The 16,937-nt window shown below is 50.8% G+C and overlaps 1 protein-coding gene across 1 annotated transcript in view; it reads left to right on the top strand.

Moving 5' to 3' along the window:
• Positions 1-16,937, top strand: part of Dnmt1 (DNA methyltransferase 1) — a 39,248-nt gene that overhangs the window by 449 nt on the left and 21,862 nt on the right. Inside the window, exons 2-9 of the mRNA XM_019209095.2 lie at positions 8,324-8,360; positions 8,849-8,956; positions 9,132-9,339; positions 10,060-10,135; positions 11,361-11,439; positions 13,423-13,457; positions 14,015-14,087; positions 16,058-16,092. Coding sequence (XP_019064640.1) covers positions 8,324-8,360; positions 8,849-8,956; positions 9,132-9,339; positions 10,060-10,135; positions 11,361-11,439; positions 13,423-13,457; positions 14,015-14,087; positions 16,058-16,092 — 651 coding nt within the window. The remainder of the gene's footprint in view (positions 1-8,323; positions 8,361-8,848; positions 8,957-9,131; positions 9,340-10,059; positions 10,136-11,360; positions 11,440-13,422; positions 13,458-14,014; positions 14,088-16,057; positions 16,093-16,937) is intronic.

Raw genomic sequence — 16,937 nt, 5'->3', positions numbered from 1 at the left:
CAAAATGGGCTGAGGCCCCTCGCAGCTCCTTGGTGACTAGAAACTTGGGGTGGCGGGTCTTTTTGACCCTGGACGTACAATAGGCTTTGGGTTCGTCCCGGGGGCCGGGAGTTCCCCAAATCTTTCCTGGTCGCGCAGGAAGTGGGCAGCCCGTGTCCTCCGGACCAGACCCCTCAGCCTTGGGACTCCGGCCTCCACTTCCGGTGCCGGCCCGGGGCCCCAGGGGAGCGTTCCTGGGGTCTGCTTAGCATCCCCCGAATGGTGCATTCTAGTAGTGGTGTCCAGAGATAGACGTCGTCGCCGCTGGGGGTCTGAGTGTGGGTGACAGAGGTTGGCAAGCCTGATCTCCCCACGGTCTTCGGGGACTGTGTCGTCCTTGTCCCCGGAGGATCTCTATGCTTCTAGCTCTTTTGTTTCTGGCTGAGACAGGGTCTCTATATAGCCCAGGTTGGCCTCTAAGTCCTGTGGGTCCTCCTGCCTCAGCCTCACTGTAGTGTTAGGATTACAAGTGTGTGCTGTCACGCCTGGCGAGGAGCTCTCCGTGTGCATCGCAGGGCGGGGGGCCGGGGGGCTGACCTTTCTACTCTCGCAGTGCCCGCGATTTCTTGGGTGTCCAAGAAACCTTGCCAGTTTAGAGAACTAACTGTGCTGTGCAGTGGTCGTGGGGAGGAACAGGACATGGCAGCCAATGGTGGGGACTCCATACAGCAGTTCCAGCCTCGTGGGGCTCCTGGACACAGAGGCTGTCGGGAAGACTGCTCCCCCCCCCAGGTGTCATGTTCCTGAAAGGCACCAATTCATTCCTGAAAACTTTGTTCCACATGAGCTGGGCATTAGTCACCTGAACCTTGACCGGTATTGGACAGTTCCAGCCGGATCTCTGGACCTGCTCCTGTGGTTCTCCTAGGCTGCTTGGGACTGGTGCCTGGAGAAGAATGAAGTGGGGAGAGGGGAGTATTTGGTTCAGAGTACTTAGTCCTTGCAGGATAGGTCTACCTCCAACCCTTCAAACTACTCTTTGTTTTAATTTTTTGAGACAAGGTTTTGCTATGTAGTGCAGACTTGCCTTGAACTCACTGTGTAGCCCAGGCTGACCTCAGACTCCTGGTGAGCCTCCTGCCTTAGCCTCCTGAGTGCTGGGATTACAGGTGTGCGCCATTACACTGAACTCCCATGTTGGATTTTTTGACCACCTCTGCGGCCGCTCTCCCAGCCCATAGTGACTGCCTTCGCTCCCCCTGTTTTCAGTTTCTACCCTTGCAGTGCCCGTGATTCCTTGGGTGTCATAGTTTTCTGCACATTCTCTGCCTGGAGAAAGGCTGTATTGGCTCGGCTGGTTCTCGGGAGTCCCTCAGAGTGGCTGCGGTAGTTGATGCCAGAATCAGGGACTGCTGCCTCTGGCCAACCTTCCCATTCAGCTGGGGACTGCCTGTAGGCTTCCAGCATTCAGCCAAGGGCCCTTGCTGCTTTTAGCTAGGATGACCTTAATGTGGACATTGGAGTTTTGAATGCCTGCCTTTTCCCCTATATGTGTTTGTGTATTCCTAGGGACTCTTAACTGCTAAGCTACATATCCTGCCCCTTTCTGTTTTACTTTGAGACAGGCCCTCGCTAAGTTGCCCAGGGTCCTTGTACTTGCAAAGCAGGCAGCGGAACCACTGAGCTGAATCCCCGGCCCGCTGATGCTTGCTTTTTGTTTGTTTTGGATTTTTGGGTGGGGGGGGTTGAGACAGGGTCTCACTATGTAGTTGATACTGACCTGGAACTCTCTCTGTAGCCCAGGCTGGTCTTGAACTCACAGTGATCCTCCTGCCTCAGCCTCCTGAGTGCTGGGATTACAGGTGTGCGCCACCATGTCCGGCCTGATGCTTGCTCTTCACTGCATAGTGTGGTAGGAATTGAATTGGTCAGTTTATGTGAGCCTCTGGACAGGTTTTTTTCAGAATAGTTTTTCAGCTAGGCATAGCTCATAATTGCAGCCACTCCAGAGGCTGAGGCAGTAGGATCATAAATTGGAGTCAGTTTTGGACTATGTAGTGACAGCAAGAGCCTATCTTGAAATAAAGATAAATAAAAAGGTCTGGGGATGTAACTCAGTGCTAAGGCCCTGGGTTCAATCTCCAATACTGCAAAAAAACCAACAAGAAACAAAAAGAATATGCTTTCAGAATATATTGCTTTAAACTGTTTTGTCATACAAGAAACCCCCACAAGTATAGCATCCAATAGTCTCTTCAACTTAGATTTGTAACTGGAGGCAGATTGTGTGTACAGTGTACAATATGCGAAGTACCTCAGTCTGGTAGAATACATATCTACAAGCTAAATTAGCCCTGGTCCTTATTTATTTGGTACCAGGGATTGAACTTAGGACCTCGTGCTTGCGAGGCAGGCAGCGGCATCCCTGAGCAAATCCTCGGCCTGGGCCTTATTTTTTGTAGTTCCTGTCACTTGCTAACTTGTTTTTAATATGGCACTTTCATTTTATTTTGTTTTTTGAGTCAAGTCGCACTGTGTAGCCCACGCTGGCCTTGAACTTGCGATCTTCCTGCTCCAGCCTCCTGAGTGCTGGGATGGCTGACAGGCATGCCACCATGATGATCAGCTTAGCCCTTTTTTTTTTTTTTTTAACTCATAACACCTCCATCAGCTATACTGGAAAGTATTTTTAGCAGTTGGATTTCTTTAACTTTTTTTTTTTCCACTGGGGATCAAACTCAGGACCTTGCGCTTGCAAGGCAGGTGCATTGCCACTGAGCTAAATCCCCGGCATTTCTTTAAGTTCTTAAAGGATAGCATACTTTTAGCCTTTTTATAATCATGTCCTTCAGGATAAGTCATAGTTTTCTGCTTGATTTTCTTACCTTGTTCAGCCATCATCATTTGCACAGCAAAAATGATCTCCCACTTGTCTCCTGCTGCCACTCAAGCCTGCTTTTTACAAAGCAGATGCTTTGATGGTCTTAGACAGCCAGCCGGAACACGGGGCTTCCCTGCTCTGCACCTGGACATGGGGTCCAAATTCCCATCTGCCTGTGCGAGTCTCACCATCGTCTGGTGCTTTTCTCTTAGTAGCTCAGGGCTTCCAGGTTCTCGGGGCCTGGGGCCATGCTAAGTGGCCAGCTGAGCCTGGGCACCATGTTCTCTTCCCTGAGCTGCCTACCACCCTTTTTTTTTTTTTTTTTTTTTTTTTTTTTTGTTAGTACCTTAGGATTGAACTGGGGTCTTCACACTGAGCTACTACATCCCCAGCCCTTGATTTTATTGTTGTCCTGTGACTGGGCTTTCTCAGTTACCAAGGCTGGATTCAAACTTGCTTCCCTCCTGCCTTAGCCTCTCAAGCGCTGGAATCACCGGCGTGGGTACCCTGAGCCTGACTCTAACCATTCATTCTGAAGCCTGCCCCCTAGGAAGACAGCTTCTTCCAAAAAGGATGTTGGATTCTTTTTTTCAGAACTTTTATTTCTTTTGTGGTCCTGGGGATTGCACAAAGAACTACATCCCTGCTGGGCAGAGTGCTGTGCCTGCGTTCCATCCCCAGCCAGCCAGTGTTGGGGGTTCTTGCTATACCCCACCTGTCGCTGCCTTGCCTGCCCTGGTTGCTTCAGGGACTGGTGGAGAATGTTTGCCTTCTTCGTGGGCTCTGCTGATAGGCGTACAGAAATTTTAGAGGCTTTCCACTGTAAGGAAGCCAGGATTTGGCACTGATTCTAGGCCGCCTTTTCACAATTGATTGGGCTTTATAATTATTGCAGCTTTCTTACCTGCTTGTCATTCTACGATTAGATTAAACTGGGTCTCCAAGCTTTAACTTCAGTGGTATGACCTACAGAATACATTCTGAATGGGGCAAAACGGACTTATCTTTTTCCTCTGTGGTTTAATTGTGGAGGTGTAGATTTCTTGAGCTGGGACTTGCAGTCACCTGGCCTCAGCCTCCCAGAATTCTGGGATTACAGGCGCCTGTAATCCTGGCTCAAAAATCTGGAATTTCTGGTGCTTAGTTTTGACTTGTTGCCAGATCATACCAACTGAGTAGATTAAATCAAATAATGACTGTTTTTTTTGGCGGGCTGGGGAAGGAACCCAAGGCCTCATGCCTGCTAGGCACGTGCTTTCCCACTGAGTTAGACCATGGCCCAAACCTACATTTATTATCTCATAGTTCTGCAGGTCAGAAATCTGCTGTGCATCTCAGCAGGTCAAAAAGCATCTGCTGAGCCGGGTGTGGTGTCACATACCCATGATCCCAGGACTTGGGAGGCTGAGGCAGGGCATTGCTGACTTCAAGGCCAGCCTGGGTTACACAGTGAGACCTTGTCTTTATTTTATTTTACTGGTACCAGGGATCCAACTCAGGACCTGGTACTTGCCAGTCAGGCAGATGAACCACTAAGCTAAATCCCTGGCCCAGAGACCTTGTCTATAAAAAATATCTGACGGCTGCATTCTTGTAGAGGCTTTGGGGGACAGTGTTTCCTGTTCTTGAAGGATCTTGGTAGGATTCAACTTGTTGCGGTTGAGAGACTTGGGTCTCCGTTTTCTTGTGGGCTCTAAACAGAGGGCCTTTCCCCCATCCCTTCGCCCTGGGCACTTCCTCCCTCCTCAAAGCCAGTTCTGGAGGTGAATCCTCCATTTCCAACCTTACCCTTTTGGTGTTGTACCTTTTTTTTTTTTTTTTTTTTTTTTTTTTTTTTTTTGGAGAGGGTCTCACTGTATAGTTCTGGCTGGGCTTGAACTCACTCTGCAGTTCAGGCTCGGTTGCACTGGGAAGACAGGTGTGGCTCACCTGGCTCCAGTACTTCTTTGAAATGCAGATGGAGGGCTCTCAGCACTGTGGGGTGATTAGATTAGACCTCGTCATCTCAGGGCTCTAACCTCAGTCATATCTGCAGTCACTTTTGCTACCTAAAGTAACACATTCATGGCTTGGAGCAGGTTTTGGGGCCCAGACATCTTGAGGGGCTGTCACAGCCCACCCAGGGGCCATGAATAGTCCCACCACACTTGCCAGAAGCAGAGCTAGAAGCTGGGGTGAGGTCCAGTGGTGAGCGTTGCTAAGCAGGTCAAGGCCCTGGCTTCCACCCCCAGCAATGCAAGGAAGAAAGTGGAAGAGGGCAGGGTCAGCAGAGCCTTGGTTGTCTGTGTGGCCGACCGTGTTGCAGACCATATTTCAGGCCAGCATTTCTGATTTGGGGATGTTAGAGTCGCTTACTGTTTTGTGATCCTTCCTGTCCCATCCACATCGCATATTTCCCTGGATGAATTTTCCTGAAGCAGGACTGCTATACCCTGGTCTCTGGCTTTGACCTTCCTCAGGACCCCTTTGACAGTTTGTTGATTGTGGAACAGAGTCAGCCGGATGTCCGTCCTCTCCCTGGCCTCCTGTCTGTGCGTTTACCTTTCCTGGTAGGTGTGGGCGTGTTGGGTTCTTGGGGCTCCCTCTGCCTGGCTCATGAAGCACCCTGGAACCCCCTTTCTGGTGCCACGGCACCCTTCCTAGAAGTGCTCAGATTCTGTCTTCGCCTTCTCCACTGTGGTTATATATATCATGTCTCCGATGTGACTAATCAGTGAGGGAAGCAGTTAGGAATGAATCATGGGATCTGACACGCGGAGCCAAGGCATTTCCCCTCCCCCAGTACTGGGGATCGAACACAGGGTCGCTCTACCCTTGAGCTACACAGCTCCACCCTTACCCTGTGATTTCCATACTGGGGATTGAATTTAGAGTCTCAAACATGCTAGGCAAGCACTGGACCATCAAGCTACGTTCCCCAGTTCCCTTTTGGTTTTTTGAAACTAAATTGTCCAAGCTGGCCTCCAGCTTGTGATCCTCCTGAGTAGCTGGGTCTCGGCTTAGAAGCCACCATGCTGGGTTCTAAAGTTGTCTTGCACCGAGTTCTCTATCTACTGGGACCTCCAAGTTGTGTCTGATCTGCTCTTGACTGTCAGCCCGCCTCAGATGGTGTCATGAGTTCCTCCGGGGGCACGGATGGACTATGAAGCCGCCTCCAGCCAGCTCCTTGGGGCCAGGCAGGGTAAATGCGCTCTTCAGGTGTCTTGCCCCATGGCTTCTCCTTCTGGGCTGACCACAGAACTGTCCTGTGCCGGGATATGCACATGGCACCTCCACCTCCAGTCGAGTCTTGTCCTTAATGCCTGGGGGAGCTTCAGAGTCCAGGCAGGGCCCCACTGGTCAGATGGAGGCTGTGTCTGGCCAGTTTTAAGGAGTGACTGAGTGATAGCTGGGTATGGTGGCGCATGCCTTTAATCCCAGCTCCTCTGGAGACTGAGGCAGGAGACTCACAAGTTTCATGCCAGCCTGGCCAATTTAGAACCTGCTTTGAAATGAAAAATAAGGGCAGGAGGTGTAGCTCAGTGGTTCCACCGTTTGCCTCACAAATGCAAGGTTCCAAGTTCGATCCCCGGTACCAAAACAAACAAACAAACAAAAAACAGAAAAAGAAAAAAGCTGGGTATGTAGGTCCATGGCAGAGCACTTTTGAATGCAAGGCCCTGTATTTAGTCCCAGAACTTTGGAAAACAAAACTCAAAATGGAGAAGAATAACTGGGGCTGGACATGTACTTCCAAGGTAGAGCACTTGCAGCTTCGCATTTGCCAGGTACTGGGTCCCATTTCCCAGCCTTGCAGGAAGGGAGCAGAGTGACCTGGGTCCCTGGGCCCTGGTGGGAAGTGCTCTGCAGTTCGGTTGTTCCTGTTTCCAGCTCTTTCCTCCTGTAAGGTGGTGTGACTTGTGCCTGCAGGAGGCTCCTTCCTGCAAGCTTTGTTCTTGCCTTAGTTTTGTGTCTTTGTGGTGCTGGTTTAGAACCCAGGGCCTCAAGTGTGCTAGGCAAGTGCTCTGCCTCAGAGCTGTGCCACCAGCCTGGCTCCTGGAAGTCTGGACCCCAAGGCTGCTGGGGTCCAAGTGGTACAGTCTGTGTAACACAGGGCTGTGACCACTGTGTTGTGGGTACTGAGTGTTTTCTATGAACAGTCCTCTCTTGAGTACCCAGCCAGCTAGGAGGCCTCTGCCCGGTGATGGCCGTATCCAGCTACCTGTTCATGGCTTGGGCCGTGGCCTGGCACAAAGTAGGTGTGGTGGTGCCAGAAGCAGGAAACAGGGTCCATGTGCTCCTGGAGCAGCCATGTTGGTCCCGCAATGGCCTTGGGCTGGTGATAGCTGAGCATTGTTCTTTGTCGCTGTGGGGCCTGGTTCCTGCCTAGGGCGCCCTCCTCCTGACCACGAGGGACACTGACCTGGCTGGTTGGACTTGTTCTGCCCAGGCCAGGACAACAGCCCTCTCTCCTTAGTGTCTTCACGTCTTACTCCTGTTAGTTTTTTTCTACTTCCTCCCAAGAGTCAACCCACTCATCTCCGAAAAAAACGAGATCACGATTTTCAGACCAACTGAAGGCAGTTCTGGTTTTTTGAACAGTTAGGTACAGACTTAAGATTAGTTGTATACGTTCAGGAGGGCGAGTTCCTCAGTGAGGTGGGCACCACCTCTTCTCCCTTCCTTCAGTCCCCTGAGCGTGGGTACCCTATTACCCCAGCTGCCTCGATCCCCTCGTTTTATTCCTTAGTTGGATGCTGCTCCCATCACTCATCCTCGGGGTACAGTAGCTGGTTGTTCCTCACAGCATGGCCCTGATCCATTTACTCCAACACTGGCTATGCTGTGACACCCTATTATTTTATTCTGTGGTACTGGGAATTGAACCCAGGGTCTTCACACTGAGCTGCATCCACTCCTCTTTTTAAGTTGCCCAGGCTGGGCTTGAACTTGTGTTTCTTCTGCCTCAGCCTCCCAGAGAGCTAGGATTATAGACCTGCATCACTGTGGCACCCCTTTTAGGGGCTCTTGTCAGATACAACTGGAGAATGATAGCTGTAGGTAGTCCAGCTTTGTTGGACCCCAGCTCTGTTGCCTGCTCCCCCTTTGCAGGTTTTTTCAGAAGTAACACCTGTTATGAGGTTCTTATATTACCTCTGTCATCAGGAAGCCAACTTCAGGAAAGGGCCTTGTTCCAGACCCAAATGACATACTTCTGTGTGGGCATTGCCAGAGACATGATGGACATTTTGGGTGGGGTCAGTTTCCCCCTAACACTCATGTTAAACTTATTTCCTTTTTTTTTTTTTTGGTACCGGGGATCAAACTCAGGACCTCGAGCTTGCCGGGCAGGCACTGTGCTGCTGTGCTAAATCTCTGGCCCTGTTAAACTTATTTCTAAAACTCTTTAAAATTGTAGTATTGATTCTTAAGAGGTAAGTGGAGTTGTTTAATGAGTGTTTCTTTTCCATTTCCTTCCTCCAGGCTGAAAGACTTGGACAGAGACAGTTTGACCGAAAAGGTAACCTCTGCTTTTATTTTTAAAACATTTTAAATGGAACATTATTTTTAGATGAGGTCTTGTTGTGTTGCCCAGGCTGGCCTGGAACTCGCAGTCTTGAGTGCTGGGACTACAGGTTTGCGCCACCATGCCTGGCTCCTCCCATAGACTTTAAATCACCCCTGACCTGGCTTAGAATCTGTGACACGACATAAATGGTGCTTGAGTAGTTTTTATGCTTCATTGTGCAGGGGGGAAATGACAGGAACAGTTTATGTCCAAAACAGATGGAGTTTTTTCAGACTTTTTCCCATTCGAGGGTGGTTGAATCTACAGATGCAGAACTGAGGATACGGAGGACCATCTGTCTTCAGCTTCATGGTGGAGACAGTGCTGTTGCCGTTCAGGCATTGCGATGAGGGCAGGCAGCTTAATTACCTGTGCACTGTTGGTCCGTTAATTAATAGTCTGCCAGCTCGGGGACCGCTAAACCTGTGTCCTTCCCTTAGGAGTGTGTGAAGAAGAAGCTGAATCTCTTGCATGAGTTTCTGCAGACGGAAATCAAGAATCAGCTGTGTGATTTGGAAACCAAATTACATAAGGAAGAGTTGTCCGAGGTGAGTGAGTTCTCAGCCTCCTGGCTCCCAGAAGACCATCTGTGACTTCTGTGACCAGGGAGGCAGAACCCCTCCCTCCCCGCTGCCTGATGATTGTGAGGGGACGAACGTTCCCTTGTTCTTATTGTCACTGGTTTCCATTCACTGCTACTCAAATTATCCTTTCCTGCTGTAGGAGGGCTACCTGGCTAAAGTCAAATCCCTTTTAAATAAAGATTTGTCCTTGGAGAATGGAGCTCTTGCTTTCAATCGAGACGCGAACGGTTGCCTAGAGAACGGGAGCCAGGCCAGCGGTGAAACCCGGAGAGCGCGAGCAGCAGAGGCGCACAGCCCCCCGCACACCAGCTCCAAGCCTCGAGCGCCCCGGAGAAGCAAGCCTGACGGTGAGGGCCAGTGGAAGGGCCACGACTGGTTTCCAGCCTTACCTGAGGCTGTGGCACACGGGAGGGGACAGTCAGGCTTTGCCCCGGCGGGACCCTGGGCAGTAGCTCTTGGTTCCTTCCGTATGTGAGGTGCTGGGGATGGGCCCAGGGTCTTGAGCATCTGCGCTTTACCTCTGAGCTCCAGCCCGGGTCCCTGGGTTCCTCCCGACCAGTGTAGTCACACAGATGGCTCAAACTGGATCTTTCAAAGTGATGGTGCCGGGTGGTGTGAAAGGAGTATACACTCACTAGAAGCCGTCCTTTGATATTTACTTATTGTTCTGCTGCTGGGGATTGAGCCCAGGGCCTTCACACTGAGCTACATCCTCGGCCTTTATTTTTAATTTTTGATATAGGATCCCTGGCTAAATTGCGCAGAATGGGCTGAAAATTGTGATCCTCCTGCCTCAGCCTCCCAGACTGCTGAGATTACAGGTGTGAGCCTGGGTCATTCTGTGAATTTTTGCTTTTGACCCTTTCTTGGACTATGTGTTACTCAGTGTTAGGCAGGGGCAGTGCCTACTTGGCCACAGTTAGCAGGTGCTGACTGCTGACCCTGGGCTAGGATTGTCACCAGGGGTGCCTGGCCTTGGGCTTCTGCAGTAGCTTGGCACTGAAGTGCCCCATGCCTGTGGACCCGGCTGCTCACAGTGGCTTTCTTTTGTTTGTTTTTGAAAACAGCTGGAACCACACCCAGCCCCAAGGTGACCCGGAGAGCGACCAGGCAGACCACTATCACATCTCATTTTGCAAAGGGGTCAGTATGTGGGGGTGGGCTGTGGCTTTCTCTCTAGGCCAGGTGTTTCGGTGGCGCATAGAAGGAATTGGTAGGGTGTGATTTAGTTGCCCTGCCTTCCAGATTGCATTGTGTACATCCCCAGCCCTTTTTATCTTTTATTTTGAGGCGGGAGCTTGCTGAGTTACCCAGGCTGGGCTGAAAATGAGGCCCTCCTGCCTCAGCCACGGAGAGAGCTGGTGTGCAGACATGTGCCACCTTGCTGGTTCTGCGTAGGTTACCTGGCAGCTTTCACTCACTGACATTCATGAGTGGCGTTTTAGAGGACCTTGGCTGTTTTTAGTCTTCTGGAAACTTCAAATATATGTACACTTAGAGTGTAGTTTAGTGAACCCCCAAATACTCCTCACCCAGCGTCCACAGTCACCACCTCAGCATTGTTTCACACCCTGCCCTCAGCTGGATTGCTTTGAAATGAATCCCAGACATGCTGTACCATATGTAAAACCAAAATAGTAATGAAGGCTGTTTGCATGTCTTTTCTGAAGTTTTTGTTTTGGCAGTGCTGTGGGTGGAACCCAGGGCCTCATGCATGATTGGCAGGTGCTAGACCACTGAGCTGTACCCTAGCCCCAGCTTTTTTTTTTTAATTAATTAATTAATTAATTTATTTTGGTACCGGGATCGAACTCTGGGGACTTTGCATTTGTGAAGCAGGCGGTACACTACTCAGCTAAATCCTCGGCCCTTTTTATTTTTATTTTTGTTTGAGACAGGGGCTTGCTATATAGTTCATGGCCTTGAACTCACTGTGTAGCCCAGGCTGGTTTTGAATTCATGGTGATCCTCCTGCCTCAGCCTCCCGAGTGCTGGGTGCTCGGATGACAGTTTACACTATCATGCTCAACCAGCTTTTTGTTTTTTGAGGCTGATGTCTTCATAGATGGCTCCTTGTCTGGCAGAGGTGTGTGATATCTCCCCTTTGTGACATTAGTGGCCGTCGTCGAGTGTCGGTGCACATTTTATCACTTGTACAACAGCCGCATGCTGAACCTGTCACTCAAAGAAATGTCACCCGGAAGCCTCTTTAATATTGTGGGAGCGAGGGCCTCTCCCAGGAGGAAGGGAAGTGTGCATGCCCTTGATTAGGCCTAAAAGAGGGTGCTCTGGGAAGGAGGGGTGTAAGTCACCCAGGGTCCCCACGGCCAGGTCTCTGAGCTGACGGTCACTTCATTGTGTGTGACAGCCCTGCCAAACGGAAACCTGAGGAAGACTCTGACAGGTCCAAATCAGACGAGTCTATGGATGAAGAAGAGAGAGACCAGGTGAGGCTGGCGTGGCCGAGGCTGACCTCGCCTCCATTTTGGGGTTTTTGCTGTGGGTTGCTGAATGGAGACCCTGTCCATGGGTTTCTCCAGAGAAGCAGGCAGGCAGGGTGTGAGCGTGTGTGATGCACATAGGATAGAGAACCAGGGACCGCACGTACTCGGGGGACGCGTGAGCCAGCTCTTCAGGGAACTCGCTTTCAGGGTGGTGGGTGCCAGTGAGGTGGAAGCCTGCAGGAGGGTGGCAAGTTCGAGCCTAGCCTGGACAACATACGGAGTCCGTGGCACAAGATAAAAACGGGGCTGGAGATGCAGCTCCATGTGAAGGCCCTGGGTTCATTCCCTTGTGCAAAAAACAAATTCGTTGTTGGGCGGGCCGGAGGTGCTGGAAAAAGCTGAGGTCGCAGCTCACATCTGGAGGCAGAACCTTCTTTCTTTAGATTTTAGCACTGGGGATTGAACGGAGGGCCTTGTGTGTGCTAGGCAAGTGCTGCACTTTGAGTTTTACTTGCAGCCCTGGGACGAATATATATATAAAATGTTTTATGTAGATTTTACACGATGGAAGTGCAGGGAGGCTCCTTGTACCCTTCACCTAGCTTTCCCCGTGGTAACATCATGTGGCCTCTGCAGGCTGTCAGTGGCATTAGCATTTGCATGTGCGTGTGTACTGTCATGTAGTTCTGTGCAGGGGGTGGATTTATTTCCCAGCAGTGGGGATTGAACCTGGGGTCTTTGGACTGAGCTACATCCCCAGCCCTTTCTCATTAATTTATTTAGTACCAGGGATCGAACCCATGACCTTGCGAGGCAGGCGCAGTACCACTGAGCTAAATACCCGGCCCCTATTTTATTTTTTATTTCTTTTTTCCCTCAGTACCAGGGATCGAATTCAGGGCCTTGCACTTGCGAGGCCCGTTTATTTATTTTTGAGACAGTGTCTTGCTGACTTGCCCGGGCTGGGCTTCAATTTGTGATCTTCCTGCCCTGGCCTTCTGAGTAGCTGGGATTACAGGTGTGCACCACTGTACCTGGTTTAGTTTTAAGATCGTAGGCATGCACATGTATTTTATGGCTTTTTGCTGTGCTCGGCATGGAACCCAGGGCCTTGCTCATGTTGGGTGAGTGATTTACCAGTGAGCGACACCCCAGCCCCTCAGGCTTGCATTTGTATAACCTCTACCTCAAAGGTGATGCAGATTTGTTTCAATGGGACAGTTTACTTTTATTTGCTTTTGGTGCTCTGGATTGAACCAGGGCCTCGTGGATGCTCAGCGTTGCCTGCCACTGAGCTACATCCCTGGCCTCATCCCTACAATATTTTAATCCTTTTCAAGTTAAGTAGACACAGGTATCTGGAGCTGGAAAATCTTGTGGCTTTAGGGACATTGTGTATCAGGGTAACCCTCTGAGAAGGAGCTAGGCGGCCATCACTGCCTGGCATGAATCCCAAACACCCAGTTGGATTTTGCCCAATACTAGAGAACTGCTGACCTGGCCTGGCCTGAGAGTCCTTTATTCGTCTGTGTTGTGTTACGTAGGGTAATTTACTCCACTAAGGGGCTGTGGGGCTGAGTGCTGCTTTACCTCCCGGCCTGGCCTTTGTTTTGGGAATTGTAAGCCATTACAGCCAGAGTGACCGTTTCCTAGATTTTCTTCCCAAATCCCAGATGCCTCTCTTTAATTTTTTTTTTTTTTTTTTTGGTACTGCGGATCGAACTCGGGACCAACCTCCTGCTTGCCAGGCAGGCACTATGCCACTGAGCAAAATCCCCAGCCCTCTTTCATTTTTTTTTTTTTAAAACAGTGCTGAGGATTGAACCCAGGGACTTATGAGTACCAGGCGAGTACTTTACAGCAACGGCTCCCACCCCATTTTTAACCATATTACCTGTATTTACTTAAACTTTGATCCATGCTTTTGACCTTGATCGTCCTTTGAAACCAATACTCTTTTCGTTTTTCTTCCTTCCTCTTGCACAGGAAGAGAAGAGACGAAGAATTACAAGCCGCGAAGCGTAAGCATAGTTACTGTACCTTCTCTTGTGTTGTATACATCGTGTTACCTCAATTATGGAAATCACTTTTCTGGAAAGTTTCAAAAGAAGAGCTTGAGAATGAAGTTCCCTGGCAACCGTACAGCTGTTGGAGGGTGCTGAATTTGGGGGCAGGTTATGGACGTTGGGATCCAGGTTGAATTCTCAGCAGCAAAGGAGAATGCGTGAAGGGTGACTGCCATTTCTTCCCAGACCTGGGAAGCATCACAGTCAGTTCTCCATGTTAAAGGAGTTTGTCAGCTAGGCATGGTGGCGCACACCTGTCATCCCAACACTCGGGAGGCTGAGGCAGGAGGATCGCTGTGAGTTCGAGACCAGCCTGGGCTCCATAGTGACTTCCAGGTCAGTCTCAACTACATAGTGAGACCCTGTCTCCAAAAAGCCAAAGAGACAGAGTTTGTGTCCTGAGGCTCCTGAGGCGACGATTGCTTTGGGGCAGGGAGAGGGATGTTGGAAACTGCTTCCAAGCATGGCCCTGTGTCAGTCCCAAGTGAGGTGTGTTCTGCTTTGCTTGGCAGAGTTGCTGTGGCAGGACCGGAAACTGAAGCCCCTGGAACCCACCTTGACAAGGAGGATGAGAGAGATGAAAGAGTAAAGCTTGTCCCTAATCTCGGAGGCCCCATGGCTGCAGGACTGAGGGGTGGGGGTTGGAGAATTTAGGAACACATGATTCACTGATGATTGAAATGCCTTGACTTTGGCTGGGCCACTTTCAGCCGCACTTTTCTGTGCATGGAAGGTGGGTTACAAGGCTGTGATGGTGATCATGAGACCTCGGGGTGGGGGGCCAGACCTCTGCTTAGTCACAGTGCTTTAGTCTGTCCCCCACCTTTCTCACTGACAAGGTCTTTGTGCAGATCTGATTTTATTTGTTTTTGTTTTTTTGAGACAGGGTCTCACTATGTAGTTGAGACTGACCTGGAACTTACTGTGTAGCCCAGGCTGGTCTCGAACTCACAGCGATCCTCCTGCCTCAGCCTCCCGAGTGCTGGGATTACAGGCGGGCACCACCATACTCAGCATCGCAGATCTGATTTTTAGACAGGAAGGTGCTGAAATCCTACAGCACTACCCAAATAGGCAGTTGCCTTCTCGGGCTGGAGATGGAGCTCAGTGGTAGAGCTCTTGCGTAGCACACACGAGGCCCAGGGTCCCAACGCCACCACCAAAAGGACGCCAACATTTCTCATGCTGCCTGCTCACCTGTGGTACCAGCCAGGCCCTTCCTCAGACCTGCAGCTCCTCTGAAATCAGGGAGTTTAAGTTTCTGTGCAGTTCAGATGTGGGACTCATTTGGCTTTGTTTTATGTGATGCTGCTGACTGGAAGTACTTTTTTTTTACAAGCCAGGTGTGATGTCACATGTCTGTAAACCCAGGCCTCCAGGAGGCTGAGGGAAGAGGAGAATTTAAAGTTTGAATGCAGCCTGGGCAACTTAATGACTTAGCGAGGCCCTATCTTCAGTTCAAATGAAACAAAACATAAACGGTTGTGGAAGTCGCTCAGTGCAAAGGCCCTGCGTTCAATCCCCAGTACCACAAAAACAAGAAAAGGCTCCTCCCCAACTCCAATGCTGGCGAGTGCCTGCTGGTTAAAGGATGGGTTTCCACACTTTTACCCCCAGGAGGGGTCAAGTGAGGCGCGTGGTAACCCTCTACCCATTTGGTATTTGAAACTAGTCCTGCCTGGATCTCCCTCCTACCCCGTGATAGTTCGCACACCCCAAAAGTCAGTCTCGGCGCGAGCAGCCCAGGGTGCCAGTTGGGGCCCTGGCCTGAGGAGGAGGAGCGGGGCCAGGTTGAAGCCCCAGCTTGTGGTCAACCCTGCAGGACCACAGCGTGTTTCTTCCCACCCCCCGCCTTGTGGTACCCTTACAAACTCACGTACGGAGTGCTTTTCTTTCTTTTTGGCAGTACTGGAGACTAGACCCAGGAGTCTTCTACCACTGAGCTCTGTCTCCAGTCATTTTATCTTTTTGTGGAGGGTCTTGCTATGTAGTCCAGGCTGGGCCCTTGAACTTGGCCTCCCGAGTGTGGGATTACAAGCATTTGCCACCACACCTAACCTGTTTTGCTTTTTATTTTATTTTATTTTTTGGCATGGGGGATCAAACTTGGGCCCTTGCACTTGCGAGGCAGGCGGCGAAACCACTGAGCCAAATCTCTGACCCTCTTTTGCTTTTTGAGGTAGGGTTTCACTAAGGTGCTCAGGCTGGGGATTTAGCTCAGTGGCACTGCACCTGTCTTACAAGCACAAGGTCCTGAGTTCGGTCCCTGGTACTGCCACTCGTGCTCAGGCTGCCTTCAAATTTAAAATCCTTCTGCCTCAGCCTCTTGAGTATCTGGGGCTCCAAACACTTACCACTGCATTCGGCTTAAACTACAGTGTTTCAGGGTCTCCTTTCTAAGAGTCTTAAGTAGACCGCCTTTACTCCTACACACTAGCCAGTAGGATTGTTCTAGGTGTGTTATTTCCCCGCAGTAGTTGCACAGGAAGATTGGAACCAAACAGGAAAACTAACTAGTGTTTTGTTTTGTTTTATTTTTTTCCTTCTCCCTCTAGGAAGACAGGAGACTTAGAAGTCAGACCAGAGAGCGGTAGGTACAATCAGCATGGCTTTGTGCTTTGTGCGCCGTTAGCTGCCGACAGGCGTGTTCTAGGAGGTTGTGGTTGGTCGCAGGTGCTCGTGCATTCATTTTGCTCACACTGCACAGCTAAGCTGCCCTGGGGAAGCTCAGACCACTGTGGCGAAGGCTGAAGTCAGCGGTGGCTCCTTCTGACACAGGCCTGCCTGCCTTGGGGTGCGCAGACAGCAGTCTGTCTTTCGGTGTCAGAGGCCACTGAGTGTGCTGGGCGCGGTGACGCATACCTGCTTTCCAGCACTCTGCGAGGCTGAGGCACAAGGATCACAAGTTCAAGTTGCCTGGGCAACTTTGTGAGACCCTGTGACAAACTAACTGAACTGAGGACGGAGTAGGGGGAGAGGGCTGGAGCTGCTGTCCAGTGCAGGGGCCCTGGGTTCCACCCCTAGTACGGGGAGGACAGGAGGGCGTGGAGCGAGAAGCCATCTGAGAGTGACCCCTTGCTGTGAAGACACTGTGTTCCAGATGGCGCACGGCTCAGGGACGTGAAGCAGGGTGTCCTGAGCCCAGCAGTCTGCCTTGGTGGCTGTCACCTCAGTCGGCCTGGGCACTGTCCCAAAGGGGCATAGAGTGAGGGCACAGCAAGGGGCGTTTTTGGGCCTCTGCTACCCAGTTGGCTGCAGCAGATACACGGCCTGGACTAAGACCTGAGCACCAGGGCCTCCTGTGCGGTCAGCTGCCCACAGTTGTACTATGGCCCCCACTCAGCCTCTCAGAGCCACACGGGCCACATGCAGCTCCTCTTAGCCCTCAGTGGGCTTCTGTCCTCCTTTTTCATTACTCTTTTTTTTTTTTTTTTT

This window comes from Fukomys damarensis, unplaced genomic scaffold (genome assembly GCF_012274545.1).
Source record: "Fukomys damarensis isolate Sample0158 unplaced genomic scaffold, DMR_v1.0_HiC HiC_scaffold_37, whole genome shotgun sequence".
Lineage (NCBI taxonomy): Eukaryota > Metazoa > Chordata > Mammalia > Rodentia > Bathyergidae > Fukomys > Fukomys damarensis.
This window is presented reverse-complemented; position numbering and strand designations above follow the sequence as displayed.